Below are 27,315 nucleotides of genomic sequence, written 5' to 3'. Positions count from 1 at the left end.
CATTAACAAATGTTTTTGTCCACAGAACTGCCGCTCACTGGATGTTTTTATCACCATTCTGAGAAAACTCTAGAGACTGTTGTGCATGAAAATCCCACGATATCAGCAGTTACAGAAATACTCAAACCAGCCTGTCTGGTACCAACAATCATGCCACGGTCAAAATCGCTGAGATCACCCAATCATTCCCATTCTGATGGTTGATGTGAAAAATAACTGAAGCTCTTGACCCGTATCTGCATGATATTATGCACTCCAGCCACACGATTGTCTGATTAGATAATCATGCATGAATAAGTAGGTGTGCAGTTGTTCCTAATACAGTGCAAAGTGTGTATATCTCTTGTCTGAACTCGGTACAAAAGTACTGGGATTACTGATATGCCAATAAACTACATCTTAATGTTGTAATCAGAGCTGTGAAGCATTGAATAACTAATCTACCTGGTAAGTTTTCTAGGAGTCATCTTTCTCCTGCAGTCTTTGAAGGGCATGGCAGACTTACCAAATCACTGAATGAGGGACACGAGATAGGTCGTATGCCCAATTAACTTCTGTTAATGAAGCTATAGTTCCATGAGTGGTACAATCAGATTAATTTTCTACATAATGTGTTTCAATCCTTTAAGCATTGTGAAATGGTCTCAGCACTCACCACTGGTCCTTGTGGCTGTGAAATGGGCATCCCAGGCCTCACTCCAAGCAAACCAGGAGGTCCAGGTGGACCCTGTGGATAACCTCCATCGGGCATTCTGCGCCTATCATCCCAGTGGTGCTGCTCTTCCTCCATACGCCGCCAGTACATGTCTTCCTCGTAGCGTCTGACAAAAAAAACAAACATTTAAAGCCTTTTACTCAAAAGGCAAAATATACTGAAATGGGTGTACTGAAGCAGAAAAAAAAAAAAGCTTCACACCTCATTTCCATTCTCCAACGCTCCTCTTCTTCACGTCTTCTCCAGTACTCTTCCTTCTGCATTTGCTTTCTCATCTTTTCCTCTTGAATCTTCCTGGCTCTGATGCTAGGTTTAACTTCAACCTGAAGATCTGGGTTCACCTTTTTCTATGAAGGTGGAAAATACAATCAGCTATTCTGAAGTAATATTACAACAAAATGATTCTCTGCAGCAAGACTTTCCAGTTTAGCAGCAATTTATCATGAAAGAACTCGGAAGGCTTCATAAAAACAAAAAGCCACTTGAGACAACATCGGTTATACGGGTACAGTGTACAAAACACATTAGTAAACATCACCTACTAACCTTATACTGCAGTCGATGTCTCCTTCCTTTCAAATGCATTTCCTTGGCATTCGGGTCATTGAAACTGCATTCACACAGTTTGCAGTGGAACCGGATAACCTTTCCTTCATCATTCCTCACCTGAAAAAATAAAACATTTAAGCTGTATAGCCAAGTGCAATCATTTAAATTACTTTTATTTCCCTATAGGAATGTTGCATTTCTACGAGTTTATAACTGCCTTCTGATACCTCTTCAACATAGTCATGTCCGACAGGCTGAACGTCACTCTGCAGGGCTGCGAGTGCTGACTGAGGTGACAGAGATTCAGGAGTGTCATTCTTCAAGTCTAGTGGCAGTGGTGCAGGCACAGCAGACTGGGCTGGTTTAGCTGCCTCAACTTTTGATTCTTCATTTTTAGCAGCAGTCATCTGTAACTTGTTTCCAGCTGTTTTGGTCATGCATCAATTAATTAATTGTATTGATTGCAAAAACCTCAGAGCTGACAGAACATGCAATTCAAATGAGCAGAGAACTGAGTGCATGTATGAGCAAAAATAAGTAATGTAGGATCTGTTAAGCCAGGACGTATATTTGTCTGACAAACCAAATTCATGCAAATAAATGATTAATGATAAGAGACATCTTTACGATCTAAAGCATGTATGTAGTAGTACAACTCCAGAAGAAAAATTCAAAATCTGCATTACTTGAGAAAAAAAATAAATAAACCAACCATTCAGTTGATGGTTTAGCCAGCTTCCATGAGTGTTTTTATAGTGAAACACGTTAAAACGTACTAAAGAATAAATGATTAAAACCTATATAAAAGATTTTTTAATAAAACCGATTCTGGTCTAACTTAGTTAAAAATCAGCCAAATAAAACAATTTCCCAAATAATTAATTTAACCATTCACTTAAACATCTTTTTTGGGTTTACTACAAAAGGCATAGCAATTCATCATAATGTTCAACACGAAATAAGCTCCAAAGCAAAGCAAGGCCTACCAACAAAGTTGATTTTGGGGGTGTTGATCTTCTTGACAGTGCTACTGTTGACCGTGGCACTGTTGGGCACAACGCTCTTGCCCTGTGCTGCTGAAGCCGTCATGCTGTTGCCCATGCTGGCAGACTTCAGGTAAGAGGTATTGGAAAGAGAGGAGGAAGCAGACAAGCTAGACCCGGTGCTGCTTGTGGAGCTGTTGATGGTGGAGCTGGCAGTCTTACTGGAAGTTGCCGAGCTGGAGACAGAGGCCTGGGTGACGACACTGGGCTCGGTGGATGGGATCGGCTTTCCTAGTTTGGTATGCAATTTCACAACCTACAGAAATCAAATGTAAACAGATATTGGGGAATATTAATAAAGACAAAGAGCCAACTCACTTTAAGAACTCAAATGCTATGAATATTGTATTTTAACTGTGAATTTAATCTAGTATGCCTGTGATGCACCTTCAAACAAATAGAGACACTAAGAGGCCTTCTCTAAAACGAAGAGCTCACATTTACCCTCCAAAATAATCAGATTATGTGGCAAGATCCCAGACCGAGTCATGTACCTTCTGGTGTTTGGCTCCTCTGATGTGTGCAGCATAGGCATCAGCCCCAGTGCAGGAGACATCACAGAGCTCACAGCGCAGCTGATTCAGAGTGCCACGGGCGGAGCTTCCGCCGCCACTGCTGCTGCTGCTGTTGTTGCTGCTGCTCTGGGACACCTTCAAAGCGGCTTCCTTCTTTTTGTGCTTCTGACCCTCCAGGTGCTCCTTATATGTCTGAAAAATAGGTAAAAATAGATAAGACATGTATATGGCATGTAAATTCAACGTTTGAATGCTACAGAGGGTATCAGTGAAATGTGTATCTTGTGTATTTTTGTCAGTTAAATGATCAGATGGTTTTTGGGATGATTTTATCCATCTCATGAAACACACATCCCTATTATAGACATTCTTGGATTTAATCCAAACTAATTGTCCGGCATTGTTGGGCGCTAGACTATGACTCGCACACTCTCTACCCAGCTGAACACTGCCATGTGCTCACGTTCGGTGTTTGATATTGCGCATTTATCAGTGTTCTGCGCCATTCTAATAATAATAATAATAATAAAAAAAAAAGTTCTTCGTGTCCTTGTGTAAAAGTTTAATTAGAAAAAACGTTTCACCTTAAATTACTGTGCTGGCACTAAGGGTGTCGCAATTAAACGGGTTCACCATCAGCCATGATTAAATATGGACGTGTCCACATGGTGCTTGGTCAGGTAACATACTGAACAAACTTTGTCATCATAAAACTGGGGCTACACGCCAACTCCAAAATAGAGCAATTCAATTTACCAGAGTCTTAACTTAAAATTGTCTGTTCAGGAAAATTTGAATGACTGAGCGATACCTTTTATCTGTCTGCATTTTTTACATCCATAGTATTTAGTAAGCATCCTACAAATGGGACATGATGTTACACTACTCATCAAACTAAACGGTTTAATATTTTTAGCTGTGGTGCTAATTCATCCCTTTATTGTGATGTAACTTCAAAGTTTAAACATGCTAACAGCATGCTTTGTAGACTTGCCATGATATCATCATTTTCACACCAGTGTGGTGTTCACATTCAAACCGACTAACACTGGTATTACCGCTGGTTGGACGGCAAGTGGTACTTCAGGGTAATTTTCATTAAGCAATAGCCTACACAATAATGCAAGGTAACTTGCTTTTAAATTTTGAACTTAATTTATGTAAAATAAATATTTAAATGAATAAAAAACATTTTTTTTTAAATTGGTGTTCTTCAACTTTGTGAAAGTTTCCATCATAGGCTACCTGTCAGGTATTTCATTGTCTGGGCATTTCATTGTCTGGGCAAATAAATCTCTTAATGTGGGTTGTTGCAGGTTTTTAATATTGCCGTTTTATTACCTTTCATCTCAGGACCCAGTTTCACTGCTTCGGAAGGTAAATTACTTTGAATGTGTAAATAAATTAGTTTTGTTCCCGATATGTTCCCAGAAGTTCCATTTATAATGTTTCCCCCTTTTTCCAGGTATAACATTTCACACCGGTGTTGTCCCTAGTACAGAGTAAAACTGGTAAAATCGTGGCAGTCCTAGTGATTTGCTTTTGCGGTTGGTTACTATTAGCATGGTAAATCGAGTTGTTGATTTTCAATTCATCCTTTTTATTTAACAAATTTCCGTTTTAGCCATTATCAGACTTTAAATCGCCTGCTGTAACCAATGTTCCTGGTTCCACAGGTTTATTTGTTAGGGTGTTGTGGAAAGATTAAAGGACAGCATTTATTTGGAGTCTGTTGCCAATTCTTTACTGTGGGGTGTCTGACACACAACAGACTGCTTAAACCTGACACAAGTCTAATTATACAGGTCTTTCTGTAGAGGCAACCCACTGACTGGTCCGTTTTGAAAATACAATATGTGGTTTTGCACATTGCTAGTCTGAACACCCAATTTCGCAAGACACATAAGCTCAACTTTTCAAAGTCGCCCCACTAACCCCAAAAGAAATGGCCAATCATTATTTCAGTGACAGAGACAAAAGGTAGCTGACCGCAAAGAACACTAGCAAAGATACCTGGGGTCCAGCACAACTGATCTTGCAGACATCACAATAGTGTATCTGCGGTGGTTTAGGGGGCTGTTTGGGTTTAAAAGTTTTGTTCTGGAAGGGAGTTTTCTTCGTAAAAGTGCTGCCAGTCCATGCAGCAGTGGCTGCTGCAGCAACGGCCGCCTGTTTCTGCTGCTGTTGCTGCTGCTGCTGATAATAGGAGGAGGCAGCTGAATACACAGCAGCTTCATATCCAGAGTATGATGTTCCTGAAAATAAAAAGCAGAGCCATTATTGACTAAAATGCAGATGGAGTTTGACGAGATTTCACTGCAGTTTTGAACTGCAAATCTGTAAACCTAGTTAGTGTACTTGCAACTGGTTACAACTGGTAGAGCACAGTGCTAAAACCACAAATGTCATTGTTTTAATTCACAGGGAACAAACATACTGATAAAATGTATATATTGACTGCTCCAAAAAAGGAATAAATGTAAATGTTATGTAAACAAAAGCAAGATTTCAAGAGTCTTGTCTCAAGTAGAAACGGTTTATTTCCTGATTAATGATTCTTGAAATTGCATTGTAGTGTTGATATTTAGTTACATGTTGTCCGTTTTAGCTTCTGCGTGAAGTACTTTGTGATGTGTCCCGCTGTCACAAAGCCTCTACACGACTGCACAGGGTAAAGTAACTTGATCATGATACTACAACTCAAATAAATCATTGGTGCTAGAACCAGAGTGAAAATTCTTAAAAAAGGATTTTAGTGGACACGAGAGCTTAATTTTACCCCTCAACATGCATTTCACAATAGAAACTTTAAGGGAGTCTAATCCACCAAACAAAAAAAAACACCACCCACACACACAAACGAGTTTGTGAATTCAAAACAGAACTGTGATATTCTTACCAGAGTAAGTAACAGCATTGGTGCAATAGGTGGGACTCTGAGAGTAAGATGGTACTACAGAGGCAGCTGCAGCTGCACCCGGCTGCACAGCGGAGGACACTGGGTAAATGGAGAAGGTTGAAGTGGCAGGGCTGGGGGTGGCTGGCTTTATAGCGGTAACCTGACGCGTTTGCTGGGTCTGTGTATATGCAGTGGCGCCTTGGGAGTATCCAGTTTTAGGGGCTAGAGAGGTGACAAAGTGCAATTTTATCACATTAAAAAGGACATTTTAGTATAAGATTATTGAGAGCTTATCTATTAACATCTGAAGAGGATTATTTCATGTGTGCCCTCAGATAAAATAAGGTCACTGTCATGCTTTAATGTGAACTGCCATATTGAAGTATTGGGCCTTATACAGTAATAGATAGTCATTTTTTGATGAAAAACGGGAGCACAAATGTGTTAAAAAAATAAAATTTAAAAAAAATTTACCATCAAAATCATTTGGCCTCATTTATGAAACATGAGCAGAAAGTGTTTGTGCAAATCATCTGTAGAACCCTACTTGCATTACATTGATTTGAATGCGACAATTGACAAGAAAGTCACCCTGCAAATAAGTGGTTTATTGATATCACAGATGACGATGCATCAGCTGATATTTGCAATTTTTAAATGATCAGCATCGGCAGATACATTTTTCTATATGGACAGCACGCATTCGTCATGGCATTGTTTCGACAACCTTATGCAACATCACAAAATGTATTTCCGTCCAGAGTTGTATTAATTTTTGGCCGAGATCTTGTATTGATAACGGGAGAGTTGAACCACTCCGTAAAGTACATCCCAAAGACCTTCAATGGGGTTAAGGTCAGGACTCTGTGATGGCCAATTAATGTGTGAAAACGATTCATCAAGCTCCCTGAAACACCCATTCACAATTTGAGCCAGAGAATCTTGGCATTGTCGCCTTGGAATATGCCCATGCCGTCAGGGAAGAAAAAATACATTGATAGGATAACTTGGTTATTAAGTACATTCAGGTAGTCTGCTGACTTGGGCACCATGCTTGATGGGTGTTAAGATTCAAACACTTCCCTTCTTACCCTGACGCGCCCATCACTTTGGAATAGGGTTAATCTGGTCTCATCAGACCACATGATTTTTCCATTGCTCCAGTCCAATCTCTATGCTCAGTCGTTTTTTCCGACTAGCCTCACTAACAAGTGGCTTTCTTGTGGCTACACAGATATTTAGTCCTAATCCTGTAATTTCTCGTTGCATGATGCATGTGGAAATGCTCTAACTTTCATTATTAAACATATCCGTGTGTTCTACTATTGATTTTTCTACGATGTGCCTTCAAGCATTTTAGCGATCTACGATCATTCAAGATTTTTTTTCTGATCACATTTCTTCTGCGAAGCTGACCCAATTCCAGTGATTTCAGCAAACTCCTTAGTTGCTGATACATCTTCCAACATAGTTGTCTAAGAAATTAGAAACTACACTGCATCAGTTAGGGTTAAAAGAATTGTTGCCAGCTGAAACATTAATCACTGCAATATTGATCCAGTCATGGGCTCTCAAGTATGCTTATTTAAATGCAAATGCAACTTTTATTTTGGCCAGGCAGTGCGATTAGAAAAGGAAATAATCAATAAAAACATCATACATCGTCTACAAAGATGTGGAAATCTCTCTGCAATTAGCATACAAATCTTTTAAACAATGAAAGTTGCAGCACTGCACTAATTTAAAGAGAGACTTCTTTGTTGGCTTTCCCTCAAGTAAAGACTGTCTATAGCACGGGGTAATTGCATCGTAGTGAGGGCTATGAAGGAGCATAACATTAGTTTGACCCACTGAACGAATAAGCCACATTACCCCATTTGATTAGTGTATGAGCAGAGATGAGTGTCTGTTGACCAACTGAAGGAAAGGAGGCATGTTAATTTAAGACGAGAAAGGGGCTGGATTAATTTCTAAATGAGTAAAATTGACTAAATGACATTACAAATGACATCAGGGCCAAATTAAAACTTTTATATTTAGGCTAAGATAAAAAAAAAAGATTTTAAGATATAGATCATTTATATTTTTCATACCTCTTTCTAGATTAGCCTATTGAGATTTTTTCTTTTGAACAAATTCAAAAGACTCGAGTCAATGACAATAAGAGAAACATCATCTGGAGTAAATTCCCCTTCACTAAATAATGACCAAGATATTCATTATTACAACAGGTTTTTGTTTCTGTTTGATTGAAATTTTTTTGATTCATGTTCTTACATTTTTGTTAATAAAAACAATTCTATGAATTGTTCTTGAAGCAGTTTTTAAGTGCGTTTATTATAGAAAATGACAATATTATGAGCTGGCCATCTCGAATAATGTAAAAAAAAAAACAGTTTATCTGAAGCGGAGACAAAAGTTAATGGGACCTTTTAGTCGGTTATATTCACACACACACACACACACACACACACACACACACACACACACACACACACACACACACACACACACACACACACACACACACACACACACACACACACACACACACACACACACACACACACACACACACACACACACACACACCTCAAAGACGTAACATTTAAACTTTAATTATATTCCGATATTTCATCAAAGCATGACCCCTTTGCATCAACAGAAGTCTGGGCTAAGCCCCGGATATCCAAAGATCCTAGAACCACAATTTGTTTGACTGCCTTTTGTGAGAAAAGTTAATTGCTCATATCCACATACAGTCAGACTACTGTGTGCACCGTTGCTAGTTCCTCCTTTCTAATGTATAGAAATTTGTGTAAACAATTACTTAAATGGGATGACTAAACAGAAACGGCTATCTACCATCTAAAACACAAAATCTTTTGTTTATTTATTTTACAAAGTTAAAGTTGTAATAAATTTAAAATAAATATAGTGCTAAATATTTTTTTTGGCATATTTATGCATGTCAATTACTATTATATTAGTATATATGTGTGATATATCAGCATTATATCGGCCATCTTGCTTTGAGAATATGAACAGTTAAAAACCCCATATTGGTCGAACTCTACAGCCGAGATTGAACGAATAAGGCTAATGACTTTAAATACTTCATTGCAGACTTTCTTCCCATCTGAATGCAAAGCATACCTGTCTGATAGTAGGATTCAGCCACAGTGGGTTGTGCCTGGGCTGCTGCAGCAGCCACTGCTGGTGAAGCTGCAGGCTGCTGGTAGTATTGTTTACTGTCATATGCTACAGCCGGAGCTGTGGACCGCACATATGAATACGTGTCCTGCAAAAGTAAACAGAAGAATCTTTTTTAATTTGGACATGGGTTAGGTTTTTTTTATTTTTTATTATAATTTTTTTTTAAATACAGCATTTCAAAAGCACAGCAAGATATAAGAACTTGCCAAGGCAAAGTAAACATGCATTACTATTGGCACAATTACTCTGAAGGTGCGAACAGGTCTAAAATGGACATTGACGCTTTTACCTGGTAGTTTTGCGAGGTAACAGGAGGTGGAGGTGGGGGAACCTCCGGCTGTCTCTGTGCATATCCATAATCCGTGGCAGCATGGGCTGGTTGGTAACCCCCATAAGCGGCGGCAGTGGCCGCAGCTGCCACAGCAACTGGTGCTGGCCTGGCCACGGCAACTGTGGCGGCTGTAGGGGCATAGGCTGCTGCCACTGTGTGTGCTGCCACAGGTGCTTGATGCACAGTATAGCTGGCCACAGTAGTGGGATGTGTGTAGGCTACCCCAGCACCCGGCTGCTGACTGCAGAGAAGAGGATGAGGGATTTAAGATACAAATACTGAAAGATCTCTTTACTTTTAGTTTTCAGGTTAGCAATCTATGAAAAAAGCTCACCTGATATTGGATATACTTGCAATTCTATACAATCACATTTTAGAAAAAAAAAAAAAAAAAAAAATTGTTTCTTGCTGGGGTAATTTGACTAAATTGAAAGATAGTTACAGATTGAATTGGTGATTGGTGGGCTTCAATGCAATTCTGAGACATCTTACTCATGCTGGGGCAGATTATCTTGAGATTAAATTCATAAGAGCCTTTACTCATAGCTTGTCTTCATGCACCAAATCCACTAGTGTGTGTGTGACCGTGAGAAACAGGGAAGATGCATGTGGGGGTGGGGGGGATAAGATAAGGTTCTCTGGATAAGAGGCAGGCAACAAATAAAAAACAACAACAAAAAAAAAAACAACAACTCTTAATTCTCTGTTGGTCTAAAAGCACTGCAAGTATTTTGAGTTAACCCATCACAGGCTTCATAAGACATGATAAAGAATGGATAATATTAACTATATAATTAGATCCAATAAAAAAGGTGCACATTAAAAGGATAGTTCACCCAAAAATGAAAATTCTCTCATAATTTACTCACCCTCATGCCATCCCAGATGTGTGACTTTTTTTTTCTTCTGCTGAACACAAAGATTTTCAAAAGAATTTCTCAGCTCTGCAGGTCCATAAAGTGCAAGTGAATGATGATCAGTCCTTTAAAAGCACCAAAAAAAAACAGATAAAGTCAGCATAAACAATCCACATGAATCCAGTGGTTTAATCAATGTCTTCTGAAGCTTTTCAGTTGATTTTGGGTGAAACCAGACCAAAATGTAGCTCCTTTTTCACGGTACAATTTTGCATTGCAGTCTCTAGGCACGATCATAATTTCAAGCTCAATTACACTTCCTAGTGCTTCAGGCATGCACAGAGTACTAGATGTCGCTATAGTAATTGTGATCGAGCTTGAAATCATAATCGCTAAGAACACTGCTGATAAGATCTAAAGTGAAAAAGGAGTTATATTTTTGTCTGTTCTCACTCAAATCCAACTGGATCGCTTCAAAAGACATTGATTAAACCACTTGAGTGTTGGATTATGTTTATGCTTTATCTGCTTTTTGGCACTTCAAAAGGCCTGGTCATAGGGCTGGGCGATAAAACGCTATCAATATTTATTGCAATAAAAAAAAAAAACTCCATGATATCAACGATAAGCTTTTGAGTAATTTTCGATATTTAGCCTGTGTTCTATTTCTAGACATGCGTGTTGCTAAAAACACTAGCTTTCTTAAATCGCAGGTTTCCACTGGCATGTGGTGAGCGAGCGCTTTCATTTCCTTCCTATGGAAACAGAGCGTCAAGTTCACGAGGTGGATTGTAAAATTGACAGCCGCTCGGGGCAAGCGGTTCCCTAGCGTTGGGGGAGATTTGTTCGGATTTCGTCCGCTTCAGTGGAAACACAGCCTCAGACTGTATGAAGTTGCTATTGCCCCCCGCGACGCAGGTCACCACGTTCCGGATTCCAGATTGATTCCATCTTGACTGCAAGACATCGTGACGATGGTTATGCCCACTCCTCGTTTCCAGTGAGCAGAGCGACAAAACAACAGTGCCGGATACATATCTGATCTTTCTGCGTGGTATTCTTGAACATTTTTCTCTTGCACTGAAACACGCTTCACTGATGCCCTGTCCTGGGCCACACCCGCATCCTCTTTTCCCCACATGTGCCTAAACATGATATGCGTGTTTCCAGAGCGCCTTTAGACCATAAAGTTTTTTTTTCCCTTTCAAAATTTTGTTTTATTAATCAGCATGTTCCAAGTCTTTAATAATAAACAAACAGATTTCAGTTCTAATTTTGTGAAATTATTCAGATTTCATCATCTCTTATGAGGATGAAGACAAAACAACTACTAGTTTGTAGCCTAGTCTATCACTTTAATGAAAATAGAAATATATTCCATTCAGACTTTTACATTTTCAAAGGTTTCTCTCTGAAGATACCCCTGAACCCCCATACAGTATCATTCCTCAGTCACAAGGGCTTCTATGCCCCCATCTGTATGTAAAGAAATTATTTTAAACGTAATATATATATATATATATATATATATATACTGTCATTATGATTCAAAAATGACGAGATCATCTTATAACCTTCATTTCCAACTGCACTCAAGTTTTGTAAAGACCATTTAGGATTTTGTTTTCTCTTCTTTTTTTGGGAATTCTAAATAAAAGTGTGCAATGTGCTTCAACATGGTGATAAAAATCTATATCGAATTATATGAAAAAGTATATAGTGATAATATTTTTTGCCATATCGCCCAGCCCTACCTGGTCACCACACACTTGCATTGCATGGACCTACAGAGCTGAAATATTCTTCCAAAAATCCTCATTTGTGTTCTGCAGAAGAAAGTCACACATCTTAGATGACATGAGTGAGTAAATAACTTACTTTTCATTTTTGAGTGAACTAACGCTTAGAAACACGACTGATATCCATTAACTACTCTGAAACAATTTAGGCAGCAGCGCAAAAATCCAGCTCACTAACATATAAAAGCTCCACATTCACGCATCCAGTGGACTAATTACATAAAAATAGTCTCATTTTACAAATAGCACCCTATATTTTAAGAAATGATTGCAATAATTAATTATTATTAAACAATATTTTGGCATCGGAGGTGTCTAGAAGACCAATCTATGTGTCATTGGAAAGCAAAGAATCCCAGCTTTACAATGAGGTGTAACATTTAATCTTCTATAGATGGCAACCTATTTTGCTGATGATTAGTTTCTCATACTTTTTCTACCAGACTTCATATTTGGTTCAAAATTTTTGAGACAACATGTCCCACTATTGGAATAAGCTTGCAAACAAGTAATATCTTTAACTCATTTTAAAGCGAACCACCCAAGCTAAGATTTTATATGAAGTTTGAGGCTATTTGAGGCTTATAGCTCAGTGGCAACCACAGAAAAGGTACGTTTGCATTTCATGCCTTAAAATTATATTTCACTTTGTGATAGTTTTGAAAATAATTCAAACTGTGGTATTATGACAATGAAATCACCTGTACAGTAACCCTTTTTGAGAATGAGAGCTTTCATTTAATAAATTACTATTTATGTGCCATGTGAACAGAGGCATAAGCGAACTAAGCGGCTCCTTAGGGCCCCCAGGGGGCGCCAAGAGCAAATTAAATGACAGCTTGGACTGGTAATTATACAAAAACGCAATATTAAACACAATATTATGTTAACGTAATAATTAGGTTAATGTAAACATTCAGACAGTTAGTTGATGGAAGAGGCAGCAGCATTGCAGCAAAACAGCAATGTCACACAAAAAAAGACATATCCCTCTGGTGCAAAGAAAAAAAAAAAAAGAACCGAGGAAGAGAAAGAAAAAAAACTTCAAGATAAAAATGTATGTTAATTAGCTAGGCTATGTTGCGAGCTAATGTTAGCTGGATAGTTACGTAACATAGCCTAGGTAAAATATCTTGTTAGGAACGTTCACGTTTGACTAAACGTCCGTAAATATTATAATACAACATATTAGCTTCGCTAGTTTTAGATAAAATATTTATTAAAAATAAGCTTCTGTTCCATAAACTTAGTACTGATAACAGCTTAACATTATTTGCATTAGCCTATCATTTTGGGGTCTTTACGATTCTATTCCAATATCATTATGCCTCAGTTAGCTAGTTTAAGAGTTGTTGTTGTTTTAGGTGTACAGATGGCTTGCTGCAGTGTATAATAATTTATGTTGTTAAAATAACATTCTGTTGCCTCTTATGAAACTTCCATAGGAGAACTGTTGAAATATTTTGGAGGTGGGGCACAACCAACGCCACCTGCCCAAAGTGCCAGTGCTACAGCTGATGATGATGATGATACATCAGGTGAGTTTTCAACAATCCCAGCTCAATATATTTATACAGATAAACCATGCCATTTGGGGGATCTTTTTTGTTTTTGACAGAGTTGCATTACCTTCTGATATGACATCTAACATGGCTAGCTTTTGTTATTATCATCATCATCATCATCATCATCATCCTTCATCAGGTCCATCCTCTGCAGATGAAGAGCACTTACCAGCACCTGCTTCCACTGATCCTACTGTTCCATGTCTGTTTCAAACTCAACAGATGTGGCAGGTAAGTTAATAGCACAGCAGTCTTTGTATTTGCTCAGTTTACTGTAGAATATCCTGAGATTAATATTTGTAATTATAATTATTACTGTAAATAATGTTTATCTTAATTTATCTCATTTGTAGTTGATTGTTCTGCACATTGCTAATTATTTTTTTTTTAACCAAAAGCAATTCAAGTCGCTAACTTTTTTTAACAGTAAATGCATTATCTGCGGATTTATTTAGCTACTTTTCAGTACACCACATTAAGTACGCCACTTAGTACTGTAAAACTTTGAATATTAAAATGCAAATTAACACCGGACCACTCTTGTGGATTTACTAGTTACAATTAAAACCGTAGAAGGGTAAAAACATGCCAGGCAGACATTGGTATGATGCAAGCAACACCGCAACAACTAATCAAATTCATAAGGGGTGTGTTAGATTTATAGTGTGCGAATAATCAAGCTTTGACAATAGTCAATCATATTAGCGGCACCAAGGGGCCCCCCCAAATCAAATTCTGCTTAGGGCCCCATAAAGGCTTGGGCCAGCCCTGTATGTTAAGGACTTTTATATTAATTTTAAAATTTCTGCAATGTAACCTCTAGGTGGGGCCAATTTGTGACAAATGTTTTCAAGCTTTATTTTGTTGTTATATTAAATTAAATGCAAAAGTAACGGGGTTCTCTGAAAAGATTCTAAGCTTTCAAAGCTTTAAGCTTTCAAATGATTCCACCGGTGTATAAAAGTAAAAATATTTTCCAGATTCTAAGCTTTGAAAGCTTAGAAATTCTAAGCTTTGAAATGATTCCACCGGTGTATAAAAGTAAAAATATTTTCCTCAGCCTACGGTATATGAAAGCCATCAATCATGCCTTAAACCTGTCAGGAATAGCAAACACTTCGCTGATGAGAAATTGCTCCGAAACTGTTCGGAGATCTGGAAGAGGATAAACAATGCATCCTTGTATTCTCTGACAATGGCCAAAGTCCTTTGGTACACAAAGGCAAAACAACCAATTTAAATGGCAACATTAGGATTACTTACCTAATAAAAACAATCTAGGCTAAATAAAACATTTAAAACGCGGAACAGTAGTGACATTCAAGGAGTCCTTGAGGCGTCCGTGAAGACATCGCCCTACCCAACACGCACACAGTGTCAAATAACCTGCCATTGTTTTACGTTAGTAATTTTTAAGATGAAAAAAAAATAAAAAATTATAATCTAAATTGACTTATATACGTCTTAAAGGCAGAAAAATGTGCCTTTATTGCGGTGTATAAAAATAAAATATAAGAGCGTTGAGCTGGCCAGTCATGCGCAGAGCTGCAGTGTTGCAGAACTGTAGGAGAGATGACAGCTGCAGTCTGCTAGCGCCGCTCACTCGAGCTATTCTGCATAGATTCACACATTATCCAAACACACAAATACTCAAACGAGTTCACGACCATGTTAATACATAAAACAGGCCTAGTGTCGCAGAGAAGGGGATAACAAACCATACAAAAATAAGAATAGTGTCTGTTCATGAGGCAAATCCATGTGGTGTTGACGTAAAAAAAGAAACGAGTCTCAACAAAACCTAGGCCATACGATTTAAACAAAAAGGTCAAATGTATGACCAAAATGTACAGAAATGAATTCAAACCGGTTTACTTTAAGCAATGAGTATTGTTTAAACTGCGCACATGCTTTTGGTAACAACAACAACGGATTTAGAGTTTCAAATACATCGATTATTGCAAAACAAATTTAAATACAAATAAGCAAATATCATTTTGTTTTGTTTTTTCCTTCCAAAAAAATGCATCCAGGCCACTCTATATGTAAAATCAAGTGTCAATAATCTTCTCCCTGGGGTTACATATAAACTAGAAATAATTAATTTCTCACATGCTTATATATATATATCTTACACACACACACTATACATCACACACACTATACATCACATATGTAAAATACCATGTAATAATGCATTATTTATTCTCCAGACATTCGTCATAGGGTTTAAAGCACGGCCAATCACTTCTCTCCACTACCCCCACCCGGACCCTAAAACAAAGGCCAAATCGCACCATTACTGTCCCACCACAATCACCTCATTTCCCGATATACATAAGGGCCCTTACCTGTACTGCGCCGCAGCACCATGGGTAAATCCAAAATAGTTGCCGGTGGCCATTTTGGCATCTTCACCTAGCCGGCTGGGCACTGCAAAAGGACAGAGTCATAGAGGGTTAGCGGCTGTGTGCAATGGCAACCATGAAGAAGGGCCCGTATCATGCAGAGAAAGAAAATACGCAGTGGACAACAGCGAAATAAGCCGTTATGATTTCCCGTATATCCCAATTAAATCTTCTCTGGTTTACACAGCTTAGTATGCTTCAGTGTTCTTTTAAAATCGCTATTTTACTCACCGTAGGTGAAGGAGACTACTGGACATATGGGAATCATTGGTTTCCTGTTCTCTTACGTACTCTGAAGTGTAACCCTGCCTTTTTATATGAGAAGGTCGGACCAGGATGCAGCTCTGATCGCACATGCGCACTGGTGGTTTATAGAGATGGGAAGCGTAGTTTTTCATCAATCCATTCTCAAGGTCGTTGAGTTGTTGAACCTTAAAACAAATATTCCGAGTTCAGTAGAAATTAATCTCAAACGACAGCATTGTATGTTTTATTAATGCTGATTAAGAAATCTACGTTACAGTAAGGCACTTACAATGGAAGTGAATGGAGAAAATGAAATTAAATGTTTTTGGAGGGTTTAAACAAAGAAGTGTGAGGCTTATAATTTTATAAAAGCACTTACATTAATTCTTCTGTTAAAACTTGTGTATTACTCGAGCTGTAAAGTTGTTTAAATTGTCATTTTTTACAGTCGTTTAAGGGTTTTATGGTATGTTGACATTACATTGTCGTGGTAATGAAGTTTAAAATTGTTTACATGCATATCTTTTATGTCTTGTGGCTATACTTTTGAAACAGTGAGTATTTTAATGTTCAAAAATTAGCCACCATTCACTTCCATTGTAAGTGCCTCACTGTAACGCAGATATATGTTTTGTAATTTTGATAGTTTTATTTTAGTTTTTTAAAGAAAAGTAGGAACAGGTCGAAATACATTTTGTGGTAATAAATATTATCAAACGCTGTCGATTGAGCTTAACTTGTATTGAACCCTGTGCATTCCTTTAAACAAACAATGTGTATGATGTGGACTCAGAAGTGACATAGGACTGCCAATTTGACCGTTCACGCCGACACTGAAACAAACTGCGATCGGTTTAATATGTTGAATAAATCAAAATTTGATTACCATGATTAAATTATTATGATGTTCACTTATTATATTAGAATTACTTATATGTGATTTATATCCGACATTGCAGTTGTTGCTATGGTGGTTCATGACATACCCATCCCGTGCATACACTTAACAGTGGTTAGAAGGGTAAACTGCAATTCCCACAATGCCCTCTTTAAATGATTAGCCATATGGTTTGTTCTCAATTGTACACTTCCCGCCGCTGAGCGTGACTGTTGAAAAAGCGTATAACGTAAGTCCTATTCAATTCATCTTAAAGCGAATTACAAACTGCACGTTTCGCATATGCATTTGTTAACTCCACGCAAAACCTAAGGTTTCATTTTATCGTCAATATTAATAAATGCGTTTAATAGTGTTGTCTCATTTTGGGCCTTGCTTTCCACGTTAGTTTTGGGATGCAGAGGCCCCCGCTATACTCACCGGTGTTGATTTTTAAAGGAGTTAGCGTTGGCTGAACAAACCAGTTAAGCCATTTTAATACCTTCCATTCCGAGATTAAACGGCAAATTGCTGAAGCGAAGTTATTATTGATGGGAGAACCCTCAATTCTGTCTCAAGATCGATATATTTTCGACCAAACTGACAAGCCCTTTGTGTTCTGTGATGATGCGCGAGGAAGGAAATGTGCTGTTCCTGTCAGCGCTCTACAATCAATGCAAAATGAATGTAGATTTAAATATATGTTATGTGTTCCTGAGTATGCATGGAGCATGTTGGAGCAGATCTACATGTTTAAAAGGTTCATCAGATATAATTTAGTTTTTTTATCTTATGATAACTAATTGGTCTTGTAAAGACATTTTTAAGTTGTGTACAATTCAGTTATTAAACTGAACTCTCTGCACATTTGATTCCCATAAATCTGTCAAGAAAATGTCCTGGTCATACTTAAACTCAAATTTCAAATCAGTAATTTGAATCTCATTAAAATGTGTTTACTTAAAGAAATGAATAGTAATTTTGAATCGTTTATAAAATCATGACCATTCACATGAGATAAAGACTCCAGTCATTTCGATAACATTTTAAAAGCTGTTTTATTCTACATAGCGAGGGTCCCCTCATGGGGGCTGTCATGTTCGGATCACATGACCAGCCAAATACTACTTGCATATGGTTCAGGTCATGTCGAAATGAATAATCAGAGCTATTCACATCCTCAGACCTTGTAAGTTATTCGTTTCAATGCCAAAATTGCTTTGTTGTTGATAACAGCAAAATGAATAAAATAATGTCTGTGGTTAACATTTCTTGACGATAGGTGGATTTTTTTTTTTGTTCTACAACATAAATTACATACTTTCAAACCCATAGGAAAGTCCAGAGGGAACCCATCGTGAGTTTTTGGACTACAACCTGAACAGCTCTATGTATTCTTGAAGAAAAACTATTATAATTTATTTTTTTGTGCTCCAGGCATCAATAGCACAATAAAATAGCATATCAAAAAGAAATAAGAGTTCACTACCTTCAACTGTTGAGGCCACTGCCAAATTGGTTCTTTTTACATGGTGTCATGACTCTCAAGTCAGAGCTTTTATAGAATAATGAGTTTACAACTTGTAAAGTGCTCACATCTTTGTAGAACTCTGAATTACATGTCAGAAATTTGTAATTACAGAAATTCTGACATGACATGAATGCACCATTAAACTCATTAAACATCCTGTTGTACACTTTTACTCATGGAACAAATTAATCATGGCTGACTAGTGAATTTCTAAAAGGGCACCGGTAACTGAAAACTATTGTGTTTGAATGATGCAAGTCTAAGAATACATAAACACAAAAACAGGGCAGCCGCTAGCCAAATTGAAGCCCTATGCAGAGTTCCGGGGGTATGGCGGCAATATGAGCGTGAAGTGATCATCTGTTTTCCGCAACTGCTTTCTGGTCCTTAAATAACATATAATGTGTGAGTAAGGGCAGCCGGCGGACTTTCTGGTGCCCCCCTAGGGAGCTGGTGCCCTTCGCAGACTGCGCAGTATGCTTGTAGGGAGCAGCGGTACTGCACAAAAATTACTGGGTGCACTTTAAAAGATTTTGGGAAAATCACCCCACTATGTTCATTGGCAAAGTAGTGCTTTGAGAACTACAGGTGCATATGGTGTTGGGATGATATTAGGCCTATTATAGCATTGTCGATGTCAGTTAAAACATTTTAATTAATCAGTAGTAATCAGGTCATCCATAATTTGTTCTAAAAAAAGGTTTGATGGTACTAGCCCTTTAAAAAAAAATTCTTAATATAAAATCATACAGTTCTTTCCTTTCCTATGGAATGTTCTATAATATTGTAAATGTGCGTGTATGTCTTATCTGTTTCTTGTTTCTTATTATTTAAAATTATCAATAATTAAATTCCATAAGTTGCCGTGTGGGGGCAGTGTTGAATCATATTTTAGATTAAATGATTCGTGCTTGTCTTCATCAGCATGCCTAAAACTAAAGAGGTGCTGTCTTCCACTTCTGGTAGTGATTCTGACAGTGAAGCAGAAACAAAGGTATGAACACACATTGACTTCAGAATACATAGAATACAACATAAATAATATAGCCTTTGACATGGGAAAAGTATAGGTTTATGCTTACTGTCTTGCAGTTTTTTAAAGGAATAGTTCACCCAAAAATGAAAATTCTCTCATCATTGACTCACACTTATGCCATCCTGGATGTACATGACTGACTTTCTTCATCAGAACACAAAAGATGATTTTTACAGGAATTTCTCAGCTCTTTTGGTCCATACAATGCAAGTGAATGGGTGTAAAAAAATCTCCAAAAATCACAAAGTGCATTCAGAAAGTATTTTGACCCCCTATTGTTTTTGTTCACATTAATCTCCCATAATGTCAAAGCAAAAAAATGATTTTTGGTAACTTTTGCAAATTTATATATATATAAATGTAATGTCACATTGACACAAGTATTCAGACCCTTAACTCAGTTGAAGCACCTTTGGCAGCGATTGCTGCCGAATGTCTTTTTGGGTATGATGCCACTAGCTTTGCACACCTGGATTTGGTGATATTCTGCAGATCCTCTCAAGCTCTGTCAGGTTGGTTGGGGACCATCGGTGGACAGACATTTTCAGGTCTCTCCAGAGATGTTTGATTGGGTTCAAGTCTGGGCTGTGGCTGGGCCACTCACACAGAGTTGTCCCTAAACCAGCCTTGCATTGCCTTACCTGTGTTCTTAGTGTCATTGTCCTATTGGAAGGTGAACCTTTGGCCCAGTCTGAGGTCCTGAGTGCTCTGGACTAGGTTTTCATTAAGTATATCTCTGTATTTATATGTTCAGCTTTGCTTCATCCCTGACCGGTCCCCCAGCCCCTGCTGCTGAAAAAACACCCTCCACCCGAATTGAGGCCAGACAGTTCAATCTTTGTTTCATCAGACCAGAGAATCTTGTTTCTCCTAGTCTAATGGGGCTTTTCCACTGCACGGTACAGCTCAACTTGACTCGGCTCGCTTTTTTGGGGGTTTTCCACTGTGGATAATACCAGTTTTTTTTTTTAATACCACCTCAGTCGAGGTTCCAAGCGAGCCAAGCCGATACTAAATGTGACGTAAAAATCCTGCAGCTCACTGATACCAGCATCACTGGATTTCTGACACGCGACATCAACCCGCTAGTTTTAAAGTTAGCAACAGCAATAGCAGTATCATTTGTTCTTGCAACTTTCGAATAGTGAAAAAGAAATGGCTGTGCGCAAAACCACACTGTGGTCAATAAACGAGGTACAAACGGTCCACTCGTTAGCGATGAACGAAAAAGTCTCTCAGGAAGTGTCTCAGCTGTTGGCCGCACAAGGCTACCACTGGACCTACCAACAGTGTAGGGAAAGGTTAACTGAAGTGAAAAGAAAAACTGAAGTGACTACAGAACCATCAAGGAAAAGTGGAAATTGTTTGACCAAATGGACACTATCTGAACCAGCAGTCAATGGGAGGGAGAGCGCCCTGGACTCATTGATACACGATGATTGATGGTATGTTTTATGTTAACTCTATACTCTGCATGAAAGCTTCACTTTATTTAGTTGACCAGCTACTGGAAGCTTGCTTCTAAAACAACGAGGCCAACTTAACTGTTACACTTGTGTAAAATCACCATGCAACGACTGCTTTATGCAGCACAATGAGCTAGTAGCTAACAGCTAGCGGTCGTGTTATTGCTTTGGTCAGTGTGTGGCTTGTTTAAGATGGTGACGCAACTATGACGATCAGCCTATAATCCCACCCACGTTGAGGTGGCACTAAACTGCAATAGAAAAGTAAAGCGAGTCGAGTTGAGGCGAGTCGAACCATAACGTGCAGTGAAGTGCCATAAGAGTCCTTTTTAGGTGCTTTTTTTATGTGTCTTGCACTGAGGAGAGGCTTCCGTCTGGCCACTCTGCCATAAAGCCCAGAATTCTGCAATTTTCTCCCATCTCAACATAATCTCTGGAGCTCAACCATAGTGACCATTGGGTTCTTTGTCAACTTTTCCCCCGATTTCTATGTTTGGCCAGGCAGCCAGCTCTAGGAAGAGTCCTGATTGTTCCAAACTTCTTCCATTAAATAATTATGGAGCCCACTGTGCTCTTGAGAACCTTCAATGTAGCTGAATTTATTTTTTGTAGCTTCCCCAGATCTGTATCTCAACACAATCCTGTCTCTGAATCCTGGAGGCAGTTCCTTTTACCTCATGGCTTGGTTTTTGCTCTGATATGCATTTTCAGCTGTGAGACATATAGACAGGTGTATGGCTTTCCAAATCATGTCCAATCAATTGAATTTGCCACAGGTAGACTCCAATAAATGTGTAGAAACTTCTCAAAGATGATACAGAGAAATGGGATGCACCTGAGCTAAATTTCAAGTGCCATAGCAAAGGGTCTGAATGCTTATGTCAATATGATATTTCAGTTTTTCTTTATCAAGTTATCAAATATGTTTTTTGCTTTGTCATTATGGGAGATTGATGTGAACAAATAAATAATTAAAAGCACTTTAGCACAAGACTGCAAAATAACAAAATGTTAAAATAAAATAAAGGGGTCTGAATACTTTCTAAGTGGTCTTTAGGTCACCATAAAAGTAATCCATATTACTCCAGTGGTTAAATCAATGTTTTCAGGAGCGATTTGATAGGTGTGGGTGAGAAACAGATCAACATTTAAGTCAGTTTTTATTACAAATTCTCCTCCCTGCCCAATCAATCTCCACTTTTACTTTCACATTCTTCTTGTGATTTTGGTGATTCACAATCTACATGCATACTTGAAAGAAGAATTTCTAGCAAAAAAGGACTTTAATATTGACCTGTTTCTCACCCACACCTATCATATCACATCTGAAGTTATGGATTTAACCACTGGAGTTGTAGGGATTACTGTTATGCTGCCTTTATGTGCTTTTTGGCGTGTCAACATTTTGGTACCCATTCACTTGCATTGTATGAACCTACATAGCTGAGATATTCTGCAGAAGAAAGTAAGTTATACACATCTGGGATGGCATGATGGTGAGTTAATGATGAGAGAATTACAATTTTTGGGTAAAAGTAGTTGATGACTAAAATTTTATATTGTGCCTAAAATGTAACCATTTAAACCAAGGCAACATATTCACATGCATTTGATTGTGTTCCCAAATTTTTACTAAAGGCCAAAAGAAAGAAGGCAAGTCCCCGTGAGAAGCCTTCAAAAAAACAGAAAAGTGGAGAGACCTCCAAACCAAGCGGCTCTGCTAAAAGTGATAAAAACAGTGATGATAACATGTTCCAGGTTGTTATTTGTTTTTTTTTTTAGATACAGTTTATTCAATTATAACAAACTGGAAAATAGTGTGATTTGGAATATGCATTTTGGTAACTGTAAAGGATTATGATATTATAAAAGAATAAGGATTATAACAAAACCCATACAGAATACATTCATATGTATTTATCTAGTTATTCCATAAAGGTTCTGACATGGTTATTGTAATTTTTATCATGTTTTAAAGTCTTACTCTTTTAGAGTTCGGACTTTAAAAGTGAAAGTTTAGCATGATTGATAATAAGGTGTGAAGAGCCATTATTTATTATTCCTCAAATTAATTGGCTTGCTTATTTTGTAGTATCCATAGTAGCAAGCTCATTCATGTTCTGCTATGTGACAGATTGGGAAGATGAGATATGTCAGTGTAAGGGATTTCAAAGGCAAGGTTTTGATTGACATTCGAGAGTACTGGATGGACCAAGCGGGTGAAATGAAGCCTGGAAAAAAAGGTAATTATGGATGTGTTTATTTTTTATCTTTTATTTCATTCTACTCTATACAATCACTGAGCACTTTATTAGGAACACCTGTACACTTATCATGCGATTATCTAATCAGCCAATCGTGTAGCAGCAGTGCAATAGATAAATTCATACAGATACGGGTCAGGAGCTTTAGTTAATGTTCACATCAACCATCAGAATGGGGTAAAAACGTGGTCTGTCATTTCAACCATGGCATGATTGTTGTTACCAGACGTGTTGGTCTGAGTATTTCTGTAACTGCTGATCTCCTGGGATTTGCACACACAACAGTCTTTAGAGTTTGCTCAGAATGGTGCCAAAAACAAAAAAACATCCAGTGAGCAGCAGTTCTGCAGATTGAAATGCCTTGTTGATGAGAGGTCAGCTGAGATTGGCCAGACTGGTTCAATTGACAGAAAGGCTATGATAACTCAGATAATCACTATGTACAATTGTAGTGAACGGAATAGCATCTCAGAATGCACAACACGTCAAACCTTGAGGCGAATGGGCTACAACAGCAAAAGACCACGTCAGGCACTTTATTAGGACCATAGTGTTCCTAATAAAGTGCTCAGTGATTGTATTTTAAGTACAGGTAAAAATGTCACATGATTGTGTCGGTAGTTTTTGTTCCATCAATTGTATTGAATTTTCCTCAGGTATTTCATTGAATCCTGAGCAGTGGAACCAGCTGAAGGAACAAATGGCGGACATCGATGATGCAATTAAAAGATTGTAAGATCTCTTTGTACATTTAATATCTGGCAAATTCTTTTTAGAATTCCCTACTCTGGTACACAGGGACTTTGTTAAAGAACTGTTCCCCCTATGATTCAACTTGTACTATATGTTTGCTGTTAAATTGAAGAGATTTTTTTGTTGTTTTGTTCAAATGTTGTCATTTCAAATGTCTGCTGTTAATGCTGATGTCTGTGCATAATTTGTTTCGACTGGGTGATTTATTTTAATAGTTTACATTTTCTGCATTGTTTCTTATAATTTTCCTACACAATAAAGTCGTTTTTGGTTTGGAGAGTTCAGTGTGTGTCACTGAGTACATTGTACCTATAGTTGTAAAAGAATATTAACCATGTAACTGCAGAGTTTTCAAAGTAGTAGTATAGTCCTGATAATAAACAGAACAGAAATGGACGACAGAAAATAAAATGCATTTGGCACTTCATGATGCTTGCTGTGTCCAGTCCTAAGTGCTTGTGTATAATTTGCTCGCCTTCGCGTGGGAGCTGGAATTATAATGGTCCGTACACCCACTCAAACATAGACCAGACTCTGGAATAAAAACAGCCCTTTTAGCTGACTGTCCAGAAGAGCCATCTTGCATCAATTGCATTTGCTGTCTAAATTAAATCATGGTCTTAAATCATGGTAGCCACTGTATTGCCAGCACGTCTAAGAGACAATATGGTTTATGGTGTTGCGTGCAAAGCAAACATGCAGACTGATTCTGTAAGAGTCAACCACAGTGCAAACACATTTTTATTTCCAGTGCTTAAAACTGTGAGTACAGGATTATAAAATTCAGGTACTTTTATATCCATCAAATATTTATAAACATTTAATTTGGTTGACCAGATATAATTCCTGCTTTAAATATTTTACAATAACAGTACAAGAATCCAGAATATTTTTTAATATTTATATTGCACATGATTCCAATGATGAATGATATTATATCATTGTCTTAGTCACATAAGTATTAATTGCATCTTAATGTTCATTCATCAAGCTGTGCCTAAAGAGGATTTATTACAGTCTATTTCACTGGTAGCACTTCAGGTGGTGGTTAATATGGACATCTTTTCACCATGCCACATGGTTCATTTAATTTTCGAGAGGTAATAATTTCATGTTCATATGATTTTGGTTGAAAACCAACCTGTCACATCAGGCCAACTTTAAACCTGTGACCACCTGCTGACTTGTGAACTGTGAAATGCAATGTCAAGTAATAAAACGTTCCTTGGGAATTTAAATTATAACCTCCTTGTAAACATTAATCACTTAATTGTCTCACTAGAGGTACCATGTTTAAGGGAGTAAAGTGCTCTTCATTTAAAGGCCCATGCATATCATATATAGGAAAAAATAAAATACTTGAGGGTCCTACTAAGCAGTAGGCAAATATCACTAGGTGGCACCAGTGCTCTTTTGGAGTCTCTTGTATAGTTCTCCAGTTACACATACTGTTAGCAGATTGCCTTTTTGTATGTGGAACAGTAATCCTGCTCAACCTGCTGGTTCTTATCTATCACATGTTGGTCTCTAAAAGTCTGACCATTTTATTACTTATCACATTTCCAATTTCTGAATATAAGGGCTTTAGTTAATCTACTTCGAAACCAATGACAATTCTGTCAGCACTTCTGTAGCATATTGATGTGAATGTCTTTCCATGACATGTTAGCTGTTGATAGGAGAGGAATTTGTTTCACAACTCTTGGCAGTGCATCAAACACAGTTAATGCAAGAGAATTTCCTTTTCCAAGAGTGTGAGATGGACATGAGCACATTGAACTGAATGATGTGGATGTTTATCCTCAGAATTCACATCTAGAAACATTCAGCTGATCAATTAGAACACCAGAAGTTTGGTCTGCAATCAGTTTACACAGAAGATGTTCTCAAAAACATGCAGAGCAAGATCTCAACCATCTTCCCACCAAACCGGAATCACTGGAATGTCCCTGATTGCTGGAAGTAGTTTGGAGGACCCATTCAACCTGAATCTGGAACGGAGACTCAGACTCATGTACATTACTTTGATGGCTTCATGATGGATTGAGAGGTACGAAGAATATCCTGGAACAAAAGAAAAGTTGAGAGGGTGTGTTGCACTAGTGGACCAGTGGAGCACTTTAGGTCACTGATGCTTTAAAGTCCAACATCTGCTTCCATTTGAAAGGTATGCTGTAAGTCTGGTGATTGAACATCTGTGTCTGTAGTTCTTGGACCAGTTCGTGTGTCATTGGAACCTTGCGTACTGCGTTGCATATTTCAGCACTCCAGTCTTAGGTTCTGTGTACATCTGGACGTTGGAATACGCTGGGGCGTGGAGCTCATCTTTGGGCTAATATCAAACCGGCATGGGTTTTACAGGAGAATACCCCTTTCAGACCAATTTTGATGGATGTCTCTGCCTCTGTTGTTTTACTCCATGGTGGCTAATATAATGGATCCTGTTTCATGGAAGGAATTTGTTCTTCCATGGAGATGTGAAATGCATATTGATTACAGGGCGCCTAGAGTTTCCTGTCCGTGACAGGGATGGTATTGGCTGGGGCCCGCTTTGGCTGTGAACTATGGCAGATGTTGCCAATTTGCCTACACTTGAATTATCTTTACAATGGACAAATGATATTAAGAAGTTTACTGGCCAGAATCCCCCCTCTTGACCTTCTGGCAAGGGTGAAATAATTTATCTCCAACACATCAGAGAAAAACATGTCCACTTAGACTATGACTTGCAGGATCCAAATCCGTTTTACCCCGGATGAAATGTTCTTGGTGTGGTGCATTTCTGCTAAAATATGCAGTCATTCTGTGCATAGGACGAAGCATACAATTAAAAATTTTTTTTGGCATCCTGGCTGGTCCTATAGCAGATCCAGAGAGTGCCAGTTTAATAATGGCTGCAGTTGTCTTTGGCCTGGATATATACTGCCTACATGTGAGGTCAGTCCAGTAAAGTCACCACAGAAATGAAGATAGATCAAAACAGGCCCTCATGCATGATTATTGAGCCTTACCCCTATGGTCCAGAGAATTCAGAAGTCTAGAAGCAGCATATGTAAGATTCCGTTTGATCACACTTTATATTGGTCTTCGGTTTTCTCCTTGGGTGATTCTCATGAAATCTGAAATTCTTCTCTCCCAAATCAAAAGATTATATATTTTGCATATATAAAACTAGAAAAATCTGCACACTGTTTTACTCTTCCCTTTTTATTTAGAAAATAAAAAACCAACAGCAACGTTTCAAT

The 27,315-nt window shown here is 38.0% G+C and overlaps 2 protein-coding genes across 2 annotated transcripts in view; one reads left to right on the top strand and one right to left on the bottom strand.

Moving 5' to 3' along the window:
- LOC127623731 (zinc finger RNA-binding protein-like) overlaps positions 1–16,201 on the bottom strand; it is a 31,662-nt gene extending 15,461 nt beyond the window's left edge. Inside the window, exons 1-12 of the mRNA XM_052098214.1 lie at positions 16,129–16,201; positions 15,841–15,922; positions 9,227–9,509; positions 8,878–9,022; positions 5,722–5,943; positions 4,836–5,077; positions 2,802–3,014; positions 2,251–2,563; positions 1,492–1,688; positions 1,262–1,381; positions 917–1,062; positions 656–821 (exon numbers count right to left, since the gene is read on the bottom strand). Coding sequence (XP_051954174.1) covers positions 656–821; positions 917–1,062; positions 1,262–1,381; positions 1,492–1,688; positions 2,251–2,563; positions 2,802–3,014; positions 4,836–5,077; positions 5,722–5,943; positions 8,878–9,022; positions 9,227–9,509; positions 15,841–15,922; positions 16,129–16,165 — 2,166 coding nt within the window. The 5' untranslated portion in view covers positions 16,166–16,201. The remainder of the gene's footprint in view (positions 1–655; positions 822–916; positions 1,063–1,261; positions 1,382–1,491; positions 1,689–2,250; positions 2,564–2,801; positions 3,015–4,835; positions 5,078–5,721; positions 5,944–8,877; positions 9,023–9,226; positions 9,510–15,840; positions 15,923–16,128) is intronic.
- A 981-nt stretch (positions 16,202–17,182) lies between these two features.
- sub1b (SUB1 regulator of transcription b) lies at positions 17,183–24,512 on the top strand. The gene is made up of 5 exons (XM_052098404.1): positions 17,183–17,270; positions 19,476–19,545; positions 22,692–22,811; positions 23,188–23,296; positions 23,974–24,512. Exons 2-5 carry the CDS (start codon positions 19,477–19,479, stop codon positions 24,051–24,053), a joined length of 378 nt encoding a protein of 125 aa, XP_051954364.1. The 5' UTR covers positions 17,183–17,270; position 19,476; the 3' UTR covers positions 24,054–24,512.
- Positions 24,513–27,315: the final 2,803 nt, after the last annotated feature.

The sequence above is a fragment of the Xyrauchen texanus genome, chromosome 3 (genome assembly GCF_025860055.1).
Source record: "Xyrauchen texanus isolate HMW12.3.18 chromosome 3, RBS_HiC_50CHRs, whole genome shotgun sequence".
Classification (NCBI taxonomy): Eukaryota; Metazoa; Chordata; class Actinopteri; order Cypriniformes; family Catostomidae; genus Xyrauchen; species Xyrauchen texanus.
This window is presented reverse-complemented; position numbering and strand designations above follow the sequence as displayed.

Excerpts from the sequence above, each read along its gene's own strand:
- sub1b (XM_052098404.1), top strand. The coding sequence starts at position 19,477 with ATGCCTAAAACTAAAGAGGTGCTGTCTTCCACTTCTGGTAGTGATTCT. Across the intron at positions 22,812-23,187 it reads GTGATGATAACATGTTCCAG|ATTGGGAAGATGAGATATGT; the intron begins GTTGTTATTTGT and ends GCTATGTGACAG. Across the intron at positions 23,297-23,973 it reads AATGAAGCCTGGAAAAAAAG|GTATTTCATTGAATCCTGAG; the intron begins GTAATTATGGAT and ends AATTTTCCTCAG.